The sequence below is a fragment of the Hemicordylus capensis genome, chromosome 1, assembly GCF_027244095.1.
Source record: "Hemicordylus capensis ecotype Gifberg chromosome 1, rHemCap1.1.pri, whole genome shotgun sequence".
NCBI lineage: Eukaryota > Metazoa > Chordata > Lepidosauria > Squamata > Cordylidae > Hemicordylus > Hemicordylus capensis.
In genome coordinates, this window is record NC_069657.1 from 98,710,669 (window position 1) to 98,732,507 (window position 21,839).

Genomic DNA, 21,839 nt, shown 5'->3' on the forward strand with positions numbered 1-21,839 from the left:
AATACAGGTTCTGAACACTTACAGAGGTTATCTCAACTGAAATGTATTGCTATAAGGAAAAAAGGATTCCCTATATAGCTGAGGAAACAGAATCTTGAACTTTATTCCTCATATCAAGAGGTATAATTTGTCAAAAAAAGAAAGAAAAGGTTTTCTATGTCACAGGCAGCTACCTAAAATTTAAAAATAACATATAACACTAAAAGAAAAACAGTAGCTGATTTTTGTCAATCTCCCTTTCCCTCTGAAGTCTACTGACTCTCAAAAATATGTCCCCAGGGGTCATGCAGCCCTCAGGAACATATTTTCAGGAGTCAGCAGGAGAGTGAAGAAAATCACCCCTCTCGCATACTACCAGGGCAGAAGTATGGAATTTGGCCACTATTTTAAAAATAACACACAATTTAGAAATAATATATTAAAAATGGCACAAAGTCCATATAGGAGGTGGAGTGGGGACTGGTAAGAATCACTGTTGCAAGTGATCGGCCAGGTAAGTTGCACCTCCTGCAACTGAAACTGCATTTCAGCAGTTTCTTTTTTTTTGGTTTGTTCTACATGCAGATCATTAGACTGTTACCTACCTTTTATATGCCTCTTATATGACAGCTTGAACACTGTCGATCTGTGGGTTCTGTGCTGTCATGGAGGAGCAAGCACTTATGTCTCCTACCACTCATATTGGGTGGGATGCAAAGAGGCCCATGGGCATTTGCACAGGGAAGGGTGTTTGTGCTGTTTTTACTTCCAGCAGTCTCCCCTCACCTTGCACTGAATGCTACTCTGGAGAGTCCCACAATCTTCAAGAGCAGCTTTATAAGGGATACAAAACAGGGGGTGCAGTGGGAATGGTGTCTGAAACTCCCAGTGCATGTGCAAAACACCAAGTACATTTCTTTGCATACTAGCCACATGATAATGTGCAACGTGAGTTGTACACACACAATCTGTATGGTTTGTATGTGCAATACAGGTGATACATGGGCAGCCTATCTGTGTGTGTGTGTGTTTGTGCACGCGCGTACACAATTAATGTTTATGTTTTCCCCTCTTCCTCCTGGATAGGACTGCGCACATTATTTATTAATTTAAAGCACCGTGACACTGGTTATCTGCTATTTATTATTTCTCTGTGTAAACTGCCCTGAGCCATTTCTGGAAGGATGGTATAGAAATCGAATAAATAATAATAATAATAATAAACCTCTAGTAACATTCTAATTCAGTTAAAACAATAACATAAATCTTTTTTTTTAAACCCAAAACCACAGAAGCCAAAAAATAAGAAACAAATCAGCACTAAAACAACATTAAAAAACAGATTAAAGTAATCAAAAGTTGTTCAAAGCACAGATAAACACTATGGATTCAGCCTGGCATCTAACAGATAATAATGATAACATCTGGCAAATGTGTCTGGAGAAGAAATTGCACACCATAAAACATTCTCTCTTCCCTAGCTATCTGCCTAACTTCTGAAGGCTGGGACACAAGGAGAAAGGTATTAGACAAAAATCTTCGCTAATAGGCAGGTTCATCTGAGAGCAGGCAATTCATTTGGGAGAAGATGAATCCCCTGGTTCCAGACTGTTTAGAGCTTTATAGCACTTTGAATTCTGCCCAGAAACAAACTAGAAGCCGGTGAAGATATTTACACAGAGGGGAAATATCTCCTTGAGGCAACTCCACCAACAATCTGACTATCCTATTCTGGGCCAGTGGTAGATTCCAAAGGCAGTTCACAGATAACATATTGCAGCAATCAGTTCTGAACATTACCAAAGCATGAATGACTGTTGCATGATAATCTCTTTCCACTGCTACACCAACTGAAATTGCTACATACTATTTAATAAAAAATTCTACAATACTATACATTTGTGCATCCATACACAAAGCTGAATTTAATAGTTCTGTACTCAAGTGTGCTGTCCCATTCAATTCCAATCCAATCCTACTTCACAGACCAATAGATCAACTACCAAGAATAATTCTGCCTTGTCTGTATCTCCAGTTTATTAGTTCTCATCTGCCCCATTAGTGACTTGATACACCTGTTCAGGACACCCATTGCTGCACTTAAAAGGAAAAATGGTATCATCGGCACACTGATGACATTTCAACACAAAAAGCATTATGACTTCACTCAGCAATCTCTTGTAGATGATAAATAGCATGATGGGCAGAATAGCCCCACAGAACCCAATGGGCAAAGTTGTACTTTTCCAGCACCACTTTCTGAAATTTTCCAATGAAATTAAATATCAGAGTGCAGTACAAATCCCATCCCAAAGGGAAGAATATCAAAGTCAATGGTATCAAAAGCCATGGGGATCTGAAAGATCTCTTCTCTCTCATATATTTTTCGTATCTATCTCTCAGCATAAGTTGTCCGCAAGAACAAGCAAAGCAATTCCATTCTCAAAATCAGGTTTGAAGTCATATTGAAATGCATCCAGAAAACCAGTAATATCCAGGAATGTGTGGAACTGGAGCCACTATCTAAAAAGGAGAGATTTGCTCTAGACAATATTTGGACAAATCATTGAGTATAGAAATGGTGTCTAAAGGACTGGTCTCACAGTTACCTCTTTAAAGATGAGAGAGATCACCATCTCTTTTAGGAAGACATTAGGCACCTCCTGGACCTAGCTAGGAGGTCATGATCGATCCTTTGGCTTGATCATCAACCAAGATGATCAAGTAATCAAGTAACAGGTCACACATCTCCAAGCCAAACTACCTGTCTGCATCAGCTGGCTATAACTACTGCAACTCATCCAAGCAATAATTACTAGAAATATTGTGGAAACATTCCAGAGATTAACCGCATTCAACATGAATTCAAATTGGAGGACTTACACGCTATTCTATGTGTGAATGCCCTGACCACATTATAAGGGTATTATACATGCTCAGCCTAACCCAGGCTAGGGCAGCCCAGCCTGGACTAGGCTGTGCATGTGAAGCAAAGGAATCGAGCCCGATCCTGGTGCTGAGCCCGTGCCAAGCGCGAGTTTTTTACTGGGAGTTTAGCCGACGAATTCGGAAATCCCTAGTCTTAATGTGAAGAAACACCTTAATTTATTTTTATATTTCAAAGCTAGATTTCAGATTTTATTCAGTATACTTTCTCATAGGGTTCTCAACTCCAGCATCAGTTTAATGCTTGGATAACAGAAGGGTCTTTGCAAATATGGGATGTTCCTAAGAAATAAAAGGACACCTTGAGAGGTACAAACTGCATCCTGTTGATAACACTAATGCACTTAGAAGCTAAAAGCTCAGTCATTTTTCAGCCTTGCTTTGTCCTGAGAAGACATTTTCCCCACTCTAAAAACAAAAACCAAAACCCAATGAATCTCCTCTCCAATGGTCTAATTTGGGAGCCAAGTCTGCAAATAGATTTTGTTGGCAAGTTATGCAGTCCCTTTAATGCTATCTATACATGCCATGCAGCAGTTTTATGACAAATGCTTCATTTTATATTCATCCAAGCAGCTTTCTGTATTTTAACCTTCAGTTCACAACATAAATATAACACTGACAGTTTTATGAGAGAAGAAAAAAGGGACTACAGATAATTAACTGTTGAATTGTATAAACACTGATTTATCTTTCTGCTTGTTTCCTTCTGCATGTAAACAAATTTAATACCCTAAGCCAAACCCCCTGACAAGTAAAGTAACACAGATTTTCTTACCCCACAGAGCCATGAAGACAGAGAAGAACACAGTTGCTGGGTTATCAAATAGATGGCTTGCTCGAGCTGTGGCACAAGCAGAACTCAGTTTCCAATAGCTGCATGTTCTGTCGCATAAGGGACACATGGTGATATTGTTTCTCTGGTCACACATCTCCATGCTTAGGGAAAGTAGTAAATGAAAACAGTTAGGTGAATTCATTCATTTGTTCAAGTTTGGTTTTGCCTTGTGGCAATTGCCCATATTATGTCAGTACTTGACCTCTGTGTCTCATTAGAATTTGCTCCCCCGCCCAGGAATTATATTAAATAATCTGGCCAAGGAAGTACAGGCAACTTCAATGCAATTTGTCCCAGCCTGACTTGTACCTGTTTTCATATCGCGTACAGGAAACAAATATATGCTCAGATAAGCATTGGGGGTTGAGGAATAGAGAGCAAGGTGGAGGCTTGTAATGAAACCGCCTTAAGAGGAGCCTTAATTAAGCATGATACAAAGTATCAAGTGTACATTTGAGCTACAGCTTCAGAGACCTGTTTTCAATGCCAGGTTCCATACCTTAACCATATATAGAAAGTGCTCTGAGCATGTGCAAAGTGCAATTCCCACACTACTAAGTAACCATAACTCGTCTCCCAGCAACTGAGATCAGGGGAAAGTATTTCTAGGCAGGCTTCAGCTCTGGCATCTTTCTTTCAATAAATTAAAATATGCATTTAAAATAGCAGAAATCATTGTTCCAATGTAGCCAGCACATCTCTAGTTTTTATCTGATCAGATAGAATGGCATTTACTATAATTCATAAATAATGGCTTAGAAAAACATAAACGAAACAAAACCCGACAACCTTTCACACTTCTTTTAGAAAATTGTATACCAGCTGAGTTGGAGAAAACATTAGATCATTTAGCCTAGTTTTCCTACCCTGAAAGAGAATATTTAAATGCCTGTAACTTCCCCATGTTGTGTAGTGGATTGAACTGGGGAAACCTAGGTTCAAATTCTAACTCAACCATCAAGATGACTGGGGAAATCACTTTCGTCCAGCACAACCTACGCCAAAGTCTTTTTGTGTTTTAAGAGAATAATCTTATGTATGCTGATCTGAGTTCCTTTAAAACAATTCTCTTTGTTTTGTGTGCACAGTAGACATGATGACCAAACATTCCTCTTCTTCACTCTCAGATCTTTTAAAAAATTTCCAGGCTGTAAGCATGGCATCTCCTCCTTTCAACCTTTTATCTAGGCCAGACATAAACAGTTTTGCAAACAATTCTTTGTACTATTTGCCTTCTGGACTTTTATCACTCGGCACTCTCTCCTGTCAACATTCTTCTTGAACTGCAATGCTCAGTAATAAAGATGTCAACCACAAGTGAATTAAAATAGTTGTTTTAGCATGAATCTTATCGACAGTGAACACGATTCTTCCGTCATATCTGTCAAGCAACAGGAATATGTGTAATCACAAGTAAAGTGTGATGTGCTGATTCATCATAAATGAAACAAAGGTACGCTCTCTCATTTGCATTTTAAAAAACGCACACACAGAGAGGTGTTCTCATGAGCAGCCAAGACTGGGCTAGGGCAGCTAAGCGTGGGCTAGACTGTCTTTGGGAACCACCAGGAGCTGAGTGGCTCTGGCAGTGCCTCAGTGGCCAACCCGGCTAAGAAGCCAGGCCCTTTAATGAGGTTGAGGGAACGAGCGATCCTTTAACCCTATTTACTTGACCGTGTTTCAGCGCTGGCTGTTTTCAGCTGGCACTGAAACACTGATGGGCGCCTTCCTGTCGCTGGGGGGATCCCTACAATGCACTGTGCACTTGCGTGGTGCATTGTGGGATTTCTGGGGGCCGGGATGATGTCCCAACCCCCACACCTCCATGCTGCCTGGGGCAGCAACAGAAGAACCAGGATTGTGGCCAATCCAGGCACTGCCTCACTGGGTAGCCCAGGGTTTTTACACAGGCTTGTACCTGGGTAAAAGGGAGCAAGCGTACCCTTGTCTGGGTGGACAATCCACATACCCAGACCCAGCAGCAGGATCATCTGCTGGCAAGGCGAGTTTCTGCAGACTTCTGCTCCGCCTGCCGTCAGGCCAGCTCATGCGAACACGAGAAAGGGCTCGTACACGCTTACTTACTTACTTACTTACTTGGGCAAAAGGGAACTCCAGAGAGCCAGTGTTTTTTGCAGTCATTTCAATGGTGAGGCCATTTCAGAGGTATTTTTAAGGTATTGATTTGATACTGCTTTTGATACTGTTTTATTGTGTTCTATGCCTTGAAATCACCACTTCGGGCATCTCTACAAGGAAGGAAAACGCAGTAAATAAGGTCGTTCACATGACCTTTTTCTCTGGGTGGGGAGGGTTGGGAAGGGAAGGCATGAGCACTCCTTGCCCCTAGACCAGGCCTGCTCACCTTAGGCCTCCCAGCTGTTTTTGGACTACAACTCCCATAATCCCAAACCACAGTGGCCAATAGCCAGGGATTACGGGAGCTGTAGGCCAACATCTGCAGGAGGGCCAAAGTTGTGCAGCCCTGCCCTAGACTATCTCCTTTTCTTTGTGGGCTGCGTGGCTTGTGAGCCCACATGGTCTGCACTGCTCCTGGGAGTGTGGCATTCTGGAGACCAGGAAAATGCACCCGAGCATATCCCTAAATGCACCAAGAGAGGAGTGCAGTGCATTGAGAGATTCCCCTTCAGCCAGGCACTCTAGGCTCTGTGTCTGAGTTTTGTATCTGCTCAGGCTGCCTGCTGCCCAAGCAGACACATGGCCAGGGACCTGGTGTCATGCCCCCACTCAAGGACATTGGAGAGGAGTAGGAGGCAGGCGACTTACTAGAAAGTGGGGAGGTGCCTGAGAAGGAGCAGGCTGGTGATGTGAATGGGGAGGTAATTGAGACAGGCCAGGGCAAGTGTTTGGTGCAGGAGGGGCCAGCAGGGCTAGGTGACACCTGGGTAGAAGGGTACGCTTGCTCCCTTTTACCCAGGTAAAAGCCTGTGTAAAAACCCTGGGCTACCCAGTGAGTCAGTGCCTGGACTGGCCACGATCCTGGTTCTTCACATGAGCAGGTCTACTCCAGTAAGGCTGTGCAAGCCAGGGATAGGGCGGCTTGTGTGAACAGTTTCTCTATATTTTTATATGTAGATAGTTAAATGTTAAGGACCTAGTAAATTTGTACACACGACCATGAGAGGGGTGGGTAGGGCGGGTGGGAGGGGAAGGGAGGGGTGGCCCTCCCTTCCCACCAGACGATCAAGGAGCTCCTCTTCAGTGTGCTGCATGCCCACATGATCCACACTGCTCCGAGCACTGCTGATCATCGAAGGCTGGGGAAATAAGTCCCGGCCTCTAGGAATCCCAAAATGCACCACGCGAGCAGGTTCCCTTGTGAGTCAGGCGCTCTAGGCTAAGGGCCAGTCTTAAAAGTTGGGCTATCGGGGGTGGAAGCACCGGGATTGGCCTTGATCCTGGTGCTCCACACGAGCAGCCCAACCTAGGCTGGGCTGTCCTTGTCTGAGTTGGGCTGCTCGTGTTAATGGCCTCAGTGTGTGTTTGGTTTTATTGCTGCATAGTTGCTGTTTTATTGTATTCTATTGTGGTTTTAATTTTATTTTTGTAAATGGACATGAATTCATTTGGTGAAATTTATTTTAAATAAATGCCAAATGACATGTAAACCTGAACCATAGACTGACAGCTGATCTATACATTACACAGAATGAAATGGGGTATGTGTAGAATTCTGGACCGTACCACTTCAGTCTGAAGCTGATGGGTCATTTTAAATGTGCCCCCATATAAAATGCTCCCTGTTAGCAATAAACTAGCACAACAGCTTTAACAAAGCTCTCTTTCTCCTGTGTTATCCATGCAGGATTTTTTTATATGGGGGAGCATTCAAACACCCCCACCTTCAGTCTGAAATGGTACAGTCCAGATTTCTACCACCTCAGTCTACCACTTCATTCTAGGGAATGACAGATTTGGACTGTCTGACTAGCCCTGAAAAATCATATAGGGAAAGAGCATGGATGTACATATCTCCTTTCCCTCCTGGAACGATGTCCTCCATCACATAGTTTCTGTGTGTATGTAAAACATCTGAATTATTCATTACTGTATAATTTAAATACAACTTTAAGGTAGTATTTAAAGTGTGTGTGAGGGTGGTTCCCATGTACAATTATGAAGTGGTGGAACAGTACACCATGTAGGGAGGAAATGTGAACATTCATGCTCCGCCCCACATGATCTGGTGGAGCAATTGAACATACTTTGCAAACTGTCCCTTTATAGAGTAGCTCAAAAACAGTGTTTGAAACGGATGCTAATAGAAATCTAGCTCCAGCTACAGAAAGTTTACACAAATGGTCTCATCCTTCTCCCAAAAGCTTACATCTATCAACTGAGCTCATGCTCAGTTCTCCAATTCATAGGAGTCAGCTTTTCAATACTTAGTATTTCATGCTGATGTTCTACATAAATTCCTTCAGCCAAATACCAAAAGAAAGCAATAAAGTTGAGTAAAAACAGACATCTCCCACAAACTACAATTGCGTTACTTCTGTGGCAATTAGACTAATATATATTACTAGCTTCCTACTGCTTCCTGTAGCTTGTATTGATCTATTTTCAATCAAATATCTGAAAGCTTTAAAAAGCAGCCACAGTGAACCATGACTCTTGAGAGATAGAAAACAAGTAAGCTGATATGTTTTTCTGGAACAACATCCGTTGGTGTCAGAGTATGCAAGCTATCAAGGCAGACCGACTTCAAGTTACACAAATTCATCATTAAGTGAAGCCAATAAAAGGTATCACCTTATCAACTTTCCGCCTCTTATACTTGGTGAATTTCAAAGCAGCAACTGTATTTACTGAACTAAATACGACTGTGTCAGAGATGAGTGTACTGTCTACCTATCTTAATTCTTTATATTATTGGCAGAAGCAATGTGAATATTATAATAATATACAAATATAAAGATAGGTATGACTTCTATTGCTAATTAAAAAATGACTGCTCTTAAAAATGTGCCCAGTCTCCCATAATATACCACTATCAAATCTATTTGATAATTTTCCAGTAGAAACAAGCTCATCTTTTATGTGCATTATGAGTTCATCATATTTTTGTTGTATGGTTTTATTGTAAACCACTCAGAGATGTGAGTTTGGGGTGATATATAACTATGCTAAATAAATAAACGCTAAATAAATAATAAATAAAAATAAATCATCGTTAGCCATGTGTGAAAAGTAACACATATGTAAAGAGCACACAAGGTCATTCACACAATCAAAAACTGTGTTCTACCCAGGTTTAGGAGCTGTCTGTGCCCAATTTTGGGTCGTGTGGAAGCAAGGTAAGAGGAAAACCTGGGTGGAAGTGATTGTGTGGAAGCAAGGTAGCAGGAAAAGCTACCCAGGTCTTCCTCCTACCTTGCTTCCACACAATCGTTTCTACCCAGATTTTCCTCCTACTTTGCTTCCCCACAACCAAAAACTGGGAGCACACACAGCACCCAAAGCTGAGTAGAACATAGTTTTTGATAGTGTGGATGACCTCAATGACTGTCAAATAACAAGCTTATCCCCTGCAAGTGTCCCCTGTTACTTATAGTATGATTTAGATATACAGCAACAATCCAGAGATGGTTATGTACCAAAAGTCCAGTAAGGTGAAAAAATCAATAATCTGCTTTCTTTATGCATAACCTAACCTAGTGCAACAGTGATAGTACCCTTTTCCCACACAAGGAGAGCAGCTCCTTTCTTGTACCTTTGATTTCACAAGGAAATGACCATAACTGAAGCTGAATATGTGCTTCGAATCTCATGAATTAACTGTCATTAACTATGTGCTAACCATCTACGGTTTCTATGAAAGGAACTATTTGAAAAGTACCTATTTCCCCCCTTTTCTTGCACACGTCAACATCTCATGTCAGTAAAACACCTGTATAAACAACAACACCTATGGCAGAGGACTGGTGGTGTAGAGCACAAATCTGTTACAGCTAACCAGTAATGGAAACTTCGGAACAATCAAAACAATAACTCAGAACTATAATTCTGAGTTATAGTCGGGATAACTCAGAATTCTTGAATTGTGTATTATGGAGAATACAGGATTATGGGGTCTTTCACACGACATTGAGGCCGCTGCTGGGTGAGCTGCAGGGAAGGCAGGAACTTGTCTGCCTTCCCCAGCAAATGAGCAGCGGCTGCCCTTCCCCTTTGCCATGTGCCCACACAAACAGTGGTATGGCGCCCGCAGGAGCTGGGAGTGGGAGGACTCCCCTCGCCCCACATCCTAAGGTGCCCTGGGACACGAACTCCCTTCCCTGGCTCACTGCCAGAAATGGCGGTGGGCTGAGGGGAATCTATTTAACCCTGCGGCAATTAGGATGTGCACAAACTTGTTCGGACGCCCTTTTATGGGCCTCCGAACAGTTTTGAATGACTGGCGGTTTGGCTGGTTCAAAGGTGGGGTGTGTGTGGATACTCTTACCCCTCCCACCACATTTTCCCCAGTGGCGCTACACTTTAAAAGGCTCCACTGGGGTGGCAGTGTGCCCTTCTACCGCTCCGTTGCAGACATTCCGGCCCGTCGTTGGACTGGAAGTGACAGGAAGTATCCAATGCACATGTGCACGTACATCACACTCTCTCATGTGCATGTTGGGTGTGTGTGATGTGTGTGCACACATGCCTGATGTGCACACGCATGTTGGGTACTTCCTGTCACTTCTGGTCCGATGAGAAAACAGGGCGGCAGGGAGGTACGCTGCCACCCCGCTGGACCCTTTTAACGTGTAGTGCTGTTGGGGGAAATGTGGCGAGAAGGGTAAGAGCACCCTCCCGCGCCCTTAAAGATGTCCCCTTTGCCTTTGAGCTGCCCCCTGCTGGTTCCGTGCACATCGCTAGTGGCAATCACCCATACGATTGTTGGCCAAGGTTAGGTGAACCATTTGCTTAATGTCAGCTAAAAGCCAGGTTAAAAACTTGGGCTTGGCACAGGGGCAGCAGAGAACAGGGATTGGGCTTGATCCTGGTGTTTCATACACGCTGTTTAGCCCAGGCTGGGCTGCCCTAGCCTGGGCTAGGCTGCAAGTGTGAACAGCCTCTATGGCTGAAATCCTAAACCAAGGTTTCCCTTTAAAAAAAAAAAAAACTAGCATGACTTTCTCATGGAGCACAATGAACATTTCCCTTCCCAATAAAGACAGAGAAAGCTCTGAACATATGCATGTGTATGTTTACCTTGGTATATTCTCATCCACCGTTGCACAGCCATAAAGGAACACGATAATCCCCACAATGGAAGCTGGGATAAGCATTTGTGTATAAACTCCCAGCCAGGCAAAATACAATCCAATCTTCTCACCAAAGTACTTTCTGAAATACATTGAAGAGTAAAAATACCATGTAATGTTTACTATTACTTAAAATATATCTGAGCTAAATTTATGAATCAGAGCAGAGCTGACTTTGAAGGGGGAAAGAAGTCCTGTTGATTAGTAGGAATGCATTCCCCACTGGAGGAATCTTTTCTGCGTGCTGTTTGGAATTGACCCTGGATTGGTGGCACCAAGTAAGTAATCTGCTCTGGCTTGCCAGCCCAAGCAGCTTTGTCTTACTGTTTCTATAACTATCTTGATATCATTGTGTACTTACTCCTGGCCTTTCTTTACTGTACAACTCCCCTATTACAAGAGTAATAAATGAAACTCAGATTCTAAGGGTCAAAGCCTTACTTCATTTTGTGCAAATGCATGTGAGAAATGGGACTTTGCTGTATATTGGGGATGTCTGGCCAAAAATTAAAAAGAATGAAGTGGGAATTAAGAGAGAAAAATACTATCACTTGCTGAACCTGCAGTGAAGCTTTCAATAAGTCAAAGCTAATGGATAGTTTCTTTCATCCAGCTGCAATTGCCGATTTTGTAAGTAATGCTGTGTTACTTGAATGGTGTGTTACTTGAATAGTGGAGCCAGCAGAGAACAACAACAAAAAGGCACATGCAGGGTTTCCCAAAGTAGCCACACCTGAGAAATCACTGAAGGGATATAGTGGAGTTTTAAGACATCCTGACTAATGAAGTACCAGTGCAACAGGAAAAGCAGCAGTGCTTCTGAAAAGCTCCAGACTAATGCTGCACGTGTGTGTGTGTGTGTGTGTGTGTGTGTGTGTGTGTGTGTGTGAGAGAGAGAGAGAGAGAGAGAGAGAGAGTTTCAATGATCTTCCCTTGCCCCAAAAACATTCTGTGTCACCTGAAAATATATCCATGTGCAACCACAGGGACAAATTTCCATGTGGCACATAGTGCTTCCATAGTGGAAGGGGAAGTCATTGAAATTTGCCTCCATTGCTTAGCCAGTAGTGGAGCTGAGTTATCACTTCTTCTGGTGTACCAGTACCAGTGAAGCTAGTAATAGCCAGTGAAGCTATTCTGATGATCACCAGAAAGGGAGCCTAGCCATCTTCCTGGTGATCACTGGAATCACCGGGCGTGCAGGTGAGCCCGGTGGTCCCAAGGTGCTTAGCCCACCTAATTCCTGCTCCCCTTAAACAAGAACGAGTGCTCCATTGACCATGTTTTTCTGCTTGTGTGCCGACGTGGCGTGCACATGAGTAGACCCCAACTGGGAGGCTACAAGCAGCCTCCCGGGTTCGGGGGTCCCTCCCAGAATGCCCCACACACTTGTGCAGGACATCCTGGGATTTCCGGGGGTCAACTGGCCCCCGGTCCCTGCACTTGGTAGTCATGTGGGTGGCCGATCCAGCCGCCGAGGGCTGCAGACCTGATCGTCTGTGGGGAGAGCCCAGTAAGGTGCTTCACACTACTCGTGTGAAGCGCCTCAGTGTCTGCTGATAGCCCAGTTATCTCAGACAGAAGATGCATCATGGAGGTCATTCACACAATCAAAAACTGTGTGCTACCTGGGTTTGGGAGCTGTGTGGGCTCCCATTTTTTGGTTTTGTGGAAGCAAAGTAGGAGGAAAACCTGGACACAAGTGATTGTGTGGAAGCAAGGTAGAAGGAAAACTTTGGTAGCTTTTCCTCCTGTTTCCACACAACCAAAAACACGTATGCAGGCCAAGCATACAGAGAGTTGGGCACGTAGAGCGCCCGATTCCTAGGGTAATCCTCCAGTACACCACACTCATCATGTGGTGCATTGTGGTAGTCTGGAGGCCAAGACACGTTGTCTTGGTGTCTAGAAAGCAGTGTGGCTCCCGGGAGAGCTGTTTGTGTGTGTGGCTGAGCTGCACAGCTAGGAAACAGTGGGGAGGGCAAGGAGATCATCTAAGGGGAAGGTAAGTTCAGCGCAGCCTCCCCCGTCCTGCCAGCCTCCGGTTGTGTGACATAGCCAGAATGATATGGCAGTCTGGACTTGCATCCTGGGTTCCATTCCCATTTTTTGGACCATTTCATTTATCTCTAGGTCTGCAGGTGATCTGTTTTTTTAAAAAATGTATGGCATAGTGGTTAGAGGGTTGAACCAGGACCACGGAGACCCGAGTTCAAATCCCGATTCAGCCATGAAACTCACTGGGTGACTTTGGGCCAGACACTTCTCTTTCAGCTTAACCTACCTCACAGGGTTGTTGTGAGGATAAGTAGCAATAGCACTTACATTTATATACCACTCTATAGCCGGAGCTCTCTAAGCGGTTTACAATGATTTAGCATATTGCCCCCAACATTCTGGGTACTCATTTTACCGACCTCGGAAGGATGGAAGGCTGAGTCAACCTTGAGCCGCTGGTCAGGATCGAACTTGTAACCTTCTGGTTACAGGGCGGCAGTTTTACCACTGCGCCACCAGGGGCTCTTATAACCATGTACACCACTCTGGGTTCCTTGGAGGAAGAGCAGGATATAAATGTAAGTACATTTGTTTTCCAAAGACAACCTTTCATACCTAAAATAACTTTGAAAACATATATATCATCATGAAGAACAGAGGCAGTTTTATGCATTATTCTCCAGATAACGGCAGTCCTATAACTATTATATGCACACACACATATATAGATGGATAAAAAGTTGGAATGAAAGGGTAGTTTAATATTCTGGATTTAGCACATGAGATACCAGTAAGATTCAGACGCTTCATACCTCACTAGGTCAATTGGCTGGTACTTATAAAAGACTCCATAGCTTGCCCACTCTTCACACAGGAGCTGTAAAAGAAATTTAAAATGAAAGGGAAAACTGCAAGCAAGCAGTTCCTTCCTTCCCCATTAACTGCAAAGTTCCCACTGCCCTCTGGTAGTCACTATCTTTAGGTTTTATGATCTTTAATCCACCAACACAAACAATTTGCAATGAGTATTGAACAGACTTGATGGTTTGGCTCATTGACAGCTTCTTGTATTAATCTCACAAGAGGACTAATAAATGACTATAAAGGATGTGGGGAAGCGAATGAAGCCTTGAAGCTATGATTTGTAGCAATGCATATACCAGAAAGGCTTTTAATAGAGTTGGAGGATGAATGAGTTATTAGTATGGGTGAACCAGAAGGAACTGATTTGAAGAAACTGAACTACACTGTATCTCTATATTTAAGATGCATAATGAACCTAAAAGTAGAACAAAATGCTCTTCCTTAATTATTTTTTGACTGGGATGTTAGCCAAATAAAATAAAAATCACTGTTAGTTAAAAACTCATAAAATTAAAACAGAGAAAATTCAGCTGGCAAAACAAGACACATTTCACTTTTTAAAATTGTGTTTCTTTTTGTCCCAGTCTAATGATTTGTGGTGGTGGGAGGAGAGAATAAACCTACTTGTGCTTATCTGTATACCTTTCACGTTCATGGTTTTGATGCCATAGGTGGTAGGAATATGCATGGATTGATATTTTTTATTTGATTTATGCCCAAATCAAATCACCCCTGATTTGTTTTGTGTCCAAATCTGTCCCCCCAAATCACCCCAGATTTGATTTGCATTTAATTCAATTTGATTCAGATCGTTTTATACCACTTATCAAGGTCCTAGGGGCATCAAATTCAGATGGTGGGTAAGTCCCCATGGGTGCCACCTACCACCTAAATATAATGGTGGTAGGGTACTTGGTTGATGTTTAATGATTTTGTTTAGTTTTTACTGATTTTGTATATTTCCGCCATAGGAAATAATGGGGATTCAAAGTCACCCTATCCTAACCCTAATGTGGATCCCCAGCTTTCATTTTAAACCCCCCTAAAATCTAGCCCTCATAGAAGTTGAGTTATTGAGCAAAATGTACAGTTGCTATTTTTCAAGTCTTTGGATTCTGTGGTGTATAATAACTTTTCCTCATAATGAATCCCTATAAGGATTCAATGCACACTTTCATTTCTTCTGTTCATTTTCACTGTCATTGGACAGTGCCAACTGACAACTGTCATCTACCCACCCATCCACCCCACCCCCCACCCCCCGCAACAAGGCAGTGGGATACTCAGTTTATTTTTTAGGAATGTTGACGTTTTTAGATTCTTTGGTGTCTAATAACTTTTCCTCATAATGAATACCTATCAGGATTCTGTTCATTTTGACTGTCCTTGGATAGTGCTAACTGTCAACTGCCATGTAACAACTACCCCCACCCCCACACTGGGGTACTCAGTTAATATTTTAAGGAATTTTTGAAGTGTTTAGATTCATTTTAGAATCTAAAGGTGTGTTCATTACACACCTTCATTTCTTCTGTTCATTTTGACCCCACAGCTCTTCAGGTGGGGGTGGGGAATTAGTGGCATCCCATGTGCCAAGTACCCCCCAACCTGCAAGCCACTGGGTATTCACTTTATATTTTAGGAATTTTTGAGGAGTTTAGAGGCAGTGGCCAGGGGTGTTTTTTTATCGGCTTCGCCTGATATGCAAGCTGTGTCCATTTCTTGAGATGAACAACCTCAAAATGGTAGTACATATGCTGGTAACCTCTAGGCTGGATTACTACAATGTGCTGTATGTGGTGCTGCCTTTTTATGTAGTCCGGAATCTGCAGTTGATCCAGAATGCAGCAGCCAGGTTGGGTCATCTAGGAGAGACCATATTACTCCTGTGTTAAAAGAACTACACTGGCTGCTAATACGTTTCTGGGCAAAATACAAGGCGCTGGTTATTACCTATAAAACCTTGAACAGCCTAGGTCCTGGGCATTTAAAGAGAAGGTCTTCTTTCCCATGAGCCCCACTGCCTATTAAGATCATCTGGAGAGGTTCGTCTGCGGGTGCCAACAACTCGTTTGGTGGCTACTTGGGAACGGGCCTTCTCTGTTGCTGCCCCTGGACTTTGGAATGTGCTCCCTGTTGAAATAAGAGCCTCTCTATCTCTGACAACTTTTTAAAAGGCACTGAAGACACATTTATTCACACAGAGTTTTCATTAGATTTATAGTTTAAAAAATTTTAATATTGGGTTTAAAATGTTCTTTAATGTTTTAAATGATTTTATTTGTTAATTGATTTGATGTTTTAAATCATTTTCATTGTAAACTGCCCAGAGACACAAGTTTTGGGTGGTATAGAAATATTATAAATAAATAAATAAATAAATAAATAAATAAATAAATAAATAAATAATCCTCATAGGGATTAATAATGAGGAAAGGTTATTAGATACCAAAGAGTCTAAACAATAAAAAATTCCTAGAACTAAGTAGTAGCCTACTGTCTTGCGGGTGAGAGGTGTAGTTGGTACTGTCCAAAGACAGTCAAAATTAATAGAAGAAATGAAGGTGTGCAATGAATCCTCATAGGGATTCATTGAGGAAAAGCTTTTATATACTAAAGAATCCTTACACTTGAAAAATAGTGACCACACATTTTTCTCCATAACTCCACTTCTACAAAGGCTAGAGCTTAGCTTTTTTAATGAAAGCTGGGAATCTGGTGGTATTAATAGGAGGAATCTGAATCTCAAAAAAATTTAAATAGAATCTGGCGCAATTTGTTTTGTACCCGAATCTAGCCAATGGACCACAGGGGCGATTTGTTCTGTCTCCAAATCACCCAAATTAGCTAGATTCAGATACAAATCAATTTGTACCCAAATCGATTCACACATCCCTAATAGGCAGCCAGTGCAGAACTGATCTGCATGGCTGCAAGTGTGCAGTTTTGAACTGGCTGAATTAAAACTATGACAGTAGAAGCTACAGAAACAACTCTTCATGTTGCACCACATTCAGTACAGGACTTTAGAAGTGATGACATGATTCATAACTTATTATTTAAAGTCTTACTAACTGACCCCACACAGAGCATCTGTGCAGTTGTGCACTGAGCCTGTGGTTCGCTCTTTCCGCCCCCACAACTCTCTCTCTCTCCCCCCCACTACTCTCTCACTCTCCCTCCCCCCCCACAACTCTCCCTCTCCCTCTCCCAACTCTCTCTCCCCCTCTCCCCACAACTCTCCCCACAACTCTCCCTCTCCCCACAACTCTCTCTCCCCACAACTCTCTCTCCCCACAACTCTCTCTCTCCCTCTCCCCCAACTCTCTTTCTCTCCCCACAGCCCTCTCTCTCTGTCCTCCGTCTTTCTCTCTCTCTCTCCTCAGTCTTTCTGTCTCAGTCTCGCAGTCCTTGCTTCCCCCTGCCGCTGCCAGGGCCTGTCGCCCACTCACCTGCCAGCCTCTGAGCTCCCTGCCGCTTCACAACATGGTGCAGCCAACTGTCTGCCACCCAAGCCAACTGTCCAGCTCCCAAAGCTGCCCCCAGCCTCCGAGCTCCCTGCCTCTTCACAGTGCCCCGAGCCAACTGTCAAACTGTGTTCCAGCCTTCCATCAAACTCCCTGCCACTCCAGAACTCTCCCCTCTGTCAGCCAATCGCCTCCTTTCTGCCACATCCCCACGCACGGCCCGTCTTGGAGAATTAATAATATAGATACTGTGCTGCAATTCAAACTAAATGACAGACTGTAGCTTGAATGAAGTGGCAACAAATGCAAGGCCTCAGGTCAGAATGTGGAAAAAACTACTGAATATTCTTGACACATCTCTTTGTGACTGTTCTTTATCTGTACAAGTCAGTGATAAAATGTGAGGCATTACTCCCATGAAGCAGAACACCACCACCATGAACATGCATATATCACTTTTCAACAAAAGAGCTCAAAGCAGTTTACATTTTTAAAAAACCCACAAAAATAAATAAGATGGTTCACACAGTTGTATCAGGTATAGCAGACCTAAAACAGGCTTATTCCTTGGAAACAGAAATGTTGTCCAAGGTGCATCAGACTGACATCCTGACTTGACTTCAGAATGTGGAGTAACAACATGCTTTAGTCCTTAAATCAAAGTGCACTGAGCACGAACTCCAAAGCTCTTCCGAATTTTTACAATAGTGGCTAAGATTAGATATAAATCTTTAGCCTTGGGGTATGTGCAAAATATCACAAAGGTCAACAACAACAAAGAGTGTTTGTTAATAAACAGGTGCAACTGCCTCTAACACTTGATGCCATAGATAATTAAGCTCTTATTATTTATTATGGAAGCATGAAAAGAATTAATAATGTTGGGAAGTTCCCAGTTGACATGATCTATATTATATCTCTATATATCTATATCTATATATACATGATCTATATCCTCTTAAGTTACGGTGAAAGGCCAGTGTGTTCTGGCCTTTAGTTTAAATAAGGCTTTGCATATCTTTGTTGGGGTTACTTAGAGTAGTAACAATTATTTCAGGGGTCATTTTAAAGAGTGAGAGCTACACAGAGCAGAATGTTCTAATCTGAAATGTAATGGCATAAGCCCCCTGATCGTCGTATAAGTGTTTTTCTATGGAAACAATATTCAGAATTTCTGCTATATAAGGTTCTATTGTATTCTGCTCCTGATAGATGTTCACAAATAGCTGAATGCCAAGTTGTGTCTACTTTTGGATTCTTGTGGATCAGTGTGTGAATTATATTGACAGCAGGATACAGCAAGGCCCTCTTGAATAGATTGGTATTAGTGTTGTTTAGATATTACTTGTATTATTTAGGAGATTCTTTCCTTTTGTTCAAAAACAATGAAAAAAAGGAGCATTCATGGACAACCCGCCCACCCCCGATTCCTGGTGGTGCAGCAGAATGCTCTGGGATTATGCAACAACTTCACAGAGGTTGTTGTGAAAGAGGTTTACTTTAAAGCTTCAACTTTTGCACCAGGATGTGGACAGGCACTGTAAACAGTGCTCTGGAACAGATAGGCAGCAGGATATAATCAATCTGATCCAGAAGCTCTTTATATGCACGCACACCCACACTGCATACTCATAGACCTCAACTACATACTCAGGGTCATATTACATCTTTCTTTCTTTAAGCATGTACTTTGCAATCATGTTCCCTCCGTCATGTTAAATAGCAGCTGGGTTGGGCCTCTCTGTGCATTGGGACCATGGGGGTGTTTTAACACCCCCCTTTGTAATCCCAATATGGACATGCCCCTTGCAGCTGCTATTTGCCAAGGGGGAAAAGCTCAAGTTGACAAAGTTGCAGGGGACTTCTGATCCAAACTGGGACTCTGATGAAAAGTAGGGTTAGAGCTACTTCTTCTGCCACTGTCCCAATTGTGGGGGCCCAAACTGGCTATTTAACACAAGAGAACAAGCTTGCACTTCTAATTACATGATGAAGTAATGTAATTACTTCATCATGAGATGTCCCCTCAGAGATGTCCCCAACGCTGTTACGAACTGGGAAATCTGTGTCATCAGAGTTCCTCATGCATATTAAATTACCTTCAGAGATTGCGGGCAGTACAGGAGAAACTCTATATTCATGGGGCTTCTGCTCCCCACTGCAACCACGGATATGGAAACTGAATATCGAGTCATTGGGGCTATGGGATAGTGGGGGTTAGGTTCCCGGAGGTTGGGAAAATAATTGAAAGTTGGCCAATTTTTTTGCGGGGGGGAATGCAGTGGAGGGGAAGCTGTCTAACATGCTTTGCTGGTCCCCTTTAGTTGCGCCAAAACTCGTGGGTTTTATTTATTTATTTATTTATTTAAAACACGGAAACATCTTGAGGCTTCCGAACACAAAATGGCAGCCGGAAATTACTTCTGAGGTTATTTCCTGCCATCCCTGATCCGCGGATATATGGAATTAACCCCTTATTTGCCAGTTTCCACCCTGCATATGCCAAGGTCAGGCGTCAATTACCTGACCGTGGATATGCAAACCTGCGACTGAGGAGTCTGCAGATATCATAAGAACAGCCCTGCTGGATCAGGCACAAGGCCCACCTAGTCCAGCATTCTGTTTCACACAGTAGTCCACCAGGTGCCTCTGGTGAGCCCACAGGCAAGAGGTATGTGCATGCTCTCTCTCCTGCTGTTGCTCCCCTGCAACTGTTATTGAGAGGCATCATGCCTCTGAGGCTGGAGGTGGCTCACAGCCACCAGACTAGTAGCCATTGATAGACCTGACCACCATGAATTTGTCTAAGTTCCTTTTAAATCTAAGCTGGTGGCCATTACCACATGATGAAGAATTCCATAGGTTAATTATGCGCTGTGTGAAAAAGTACTTCCTCTTGTCGGCCCGAAATTTCCCAACCTTCAGTTTCATGGGGTAACCCCTGGTTCTAGTGATGTGAGAGAGGGAGAAAAAATTCTCTGTCTACCCTCTCCACTCCATACATAATTTTATACACCTCGATCATATCTCCCCTTAGTAGCCTCTTTTCCAAGGTAAAGAGCCCCTGATGTTGTAGCCTAGCTTCATAAGGAAGGTGCTCCAGGCGCCTGATCATTTTGGTTGCCCTCTTCTGCACATTTTCCAGTTCTACAATATCCTTCTTAAGATACGGTGACCAAAGCTGTATGCAATACTCCAGATGTGGCTGCACCATAGATTTGTATAAAGAAAGGCATTATAATATTCACATTTTTATTTTCAATTGCCTTCCTAACTATTCTTAGCATGGAATTAGCCTTTTTCACAGCTGCCGCACACTGAGTTGACACTTCCAATGAGCTGTCCACCATGACCCCAAGATCGCTCTCCTGGTTGGTCACCGACAGCTCAGATCTCATCAGTATATATGTGAAGTTGGGTTTTTTGCCCCAATGTGCATCACTTTACACTTGCTTACATTGAACCACATTTGCCATTTTGTTACCCACTCCCCCATTTTGGAAAGATCTTTTTGGAGTTCCTCACAATCTGTTGTGGATTTCACTACCCTAAATAGTTTAGTATAATCTGCAAATCTGACCACTTCACTGCTCGCCGCAACTTCTAGATCGTTTATGAACAAGTTAAAGAGCACTGGTGCCAGTACGGATCCCTGGGGGACCCCACTTCCTACCGACTTCCATTGTAAAAACTGTCTGTTTATTCCTACCCTCTGTTTCCTGTCCTTAGACCAGCTACCAATCCACACACGAACTTGTCCCCTTATTCCATGACTGCTATGTTTACTCAAGAGACTTTGGTGGAGAACTTTGTCAAAAGCTTTTTGGAAGTCCAAGTATATGTCAACCTGATCACCTTTATCCACATGCCTTTTGACACTCTCAAAGAACTCCAAAAGGTCAGTAAGGCAAGACTTTCCCTTGCAGAAGCCATGCTGGTTCTCCTTCAGCAGGGCTTTTTCTTCTATATGTTTAACAATTTTGTCCTTAACTATGCTTTCCATCAATTTACCCAGCACTGAAGTTAAGCTGACCGGCCTGTAATTTCCCTGATCCCCCTCGCCCCTGGATCCCTTTTTGAAAATCAGAGTCACATTGGCTACTTTCCAGTCTTCTGGTACAGAGCCTTATTGTAGGGACAAGTTACATATTTTTGCTAGGAGAGTGGCAATTTCACATTTGAGTTCCTTCAGAACTCTTGGGTGAATGCCGTCTGGCCCTGGTGATTTGTAAATTTTTCATTTTTCAATACAGTTTAGAACATCTTCCCTTGTCACGTCAAATTGGCCCAGTTCTTCAGCTGCTAAACCTGAAAAGCTCAGTTCTGGAAAGGGTATATGGTCAGTATCTTCCACTGTGAAGACAGATGCAAAGAATTCATTCAGTTTCTCTGCAATCTCCCTATCCTCCTTAATATTCCCTTTCATACCCTCATCATCTAAGGGGCCAATCGCCTCCCTGGCAGGTTTTCAGCTTT

The 21,839-nt window shown here is 42.9% G+C and overlaps 1 protein-coding gene across 10 annotated transcripts in view; it reads right to left on the reverse strand.

The window, feature by feature from the left end:
* ANO1 (anoctamin 1) overlaps positions 1–21,839 on the reverse strand; it is a 272,685-nt gene that overhangs the window by 51,758 nt on the left and 199,088 nt on the right. For all 10 annotated transcript variants that reach the window (XM_053265870.1, XM_053265841.1, XM_053265879.1 and 7 more), the window contains 3 exons: positions 13,845–13,909; positions 10,982–11,116; positions 3,704–3,864 (listed from right to left, as the gene is read on the reverse strand). In XM_053265870.1, the coding sequence (XP_053121845.1) occupies positions 3,704–3,864; positions 10,982–11,116; positions 13,845–13,909 (361 nt within the window). The remainder of the gene's footprint in view (positions 1–3,703; positions 3,865–10,981; positions 11,117–13,844; positions 13,910–21,839) is intronic.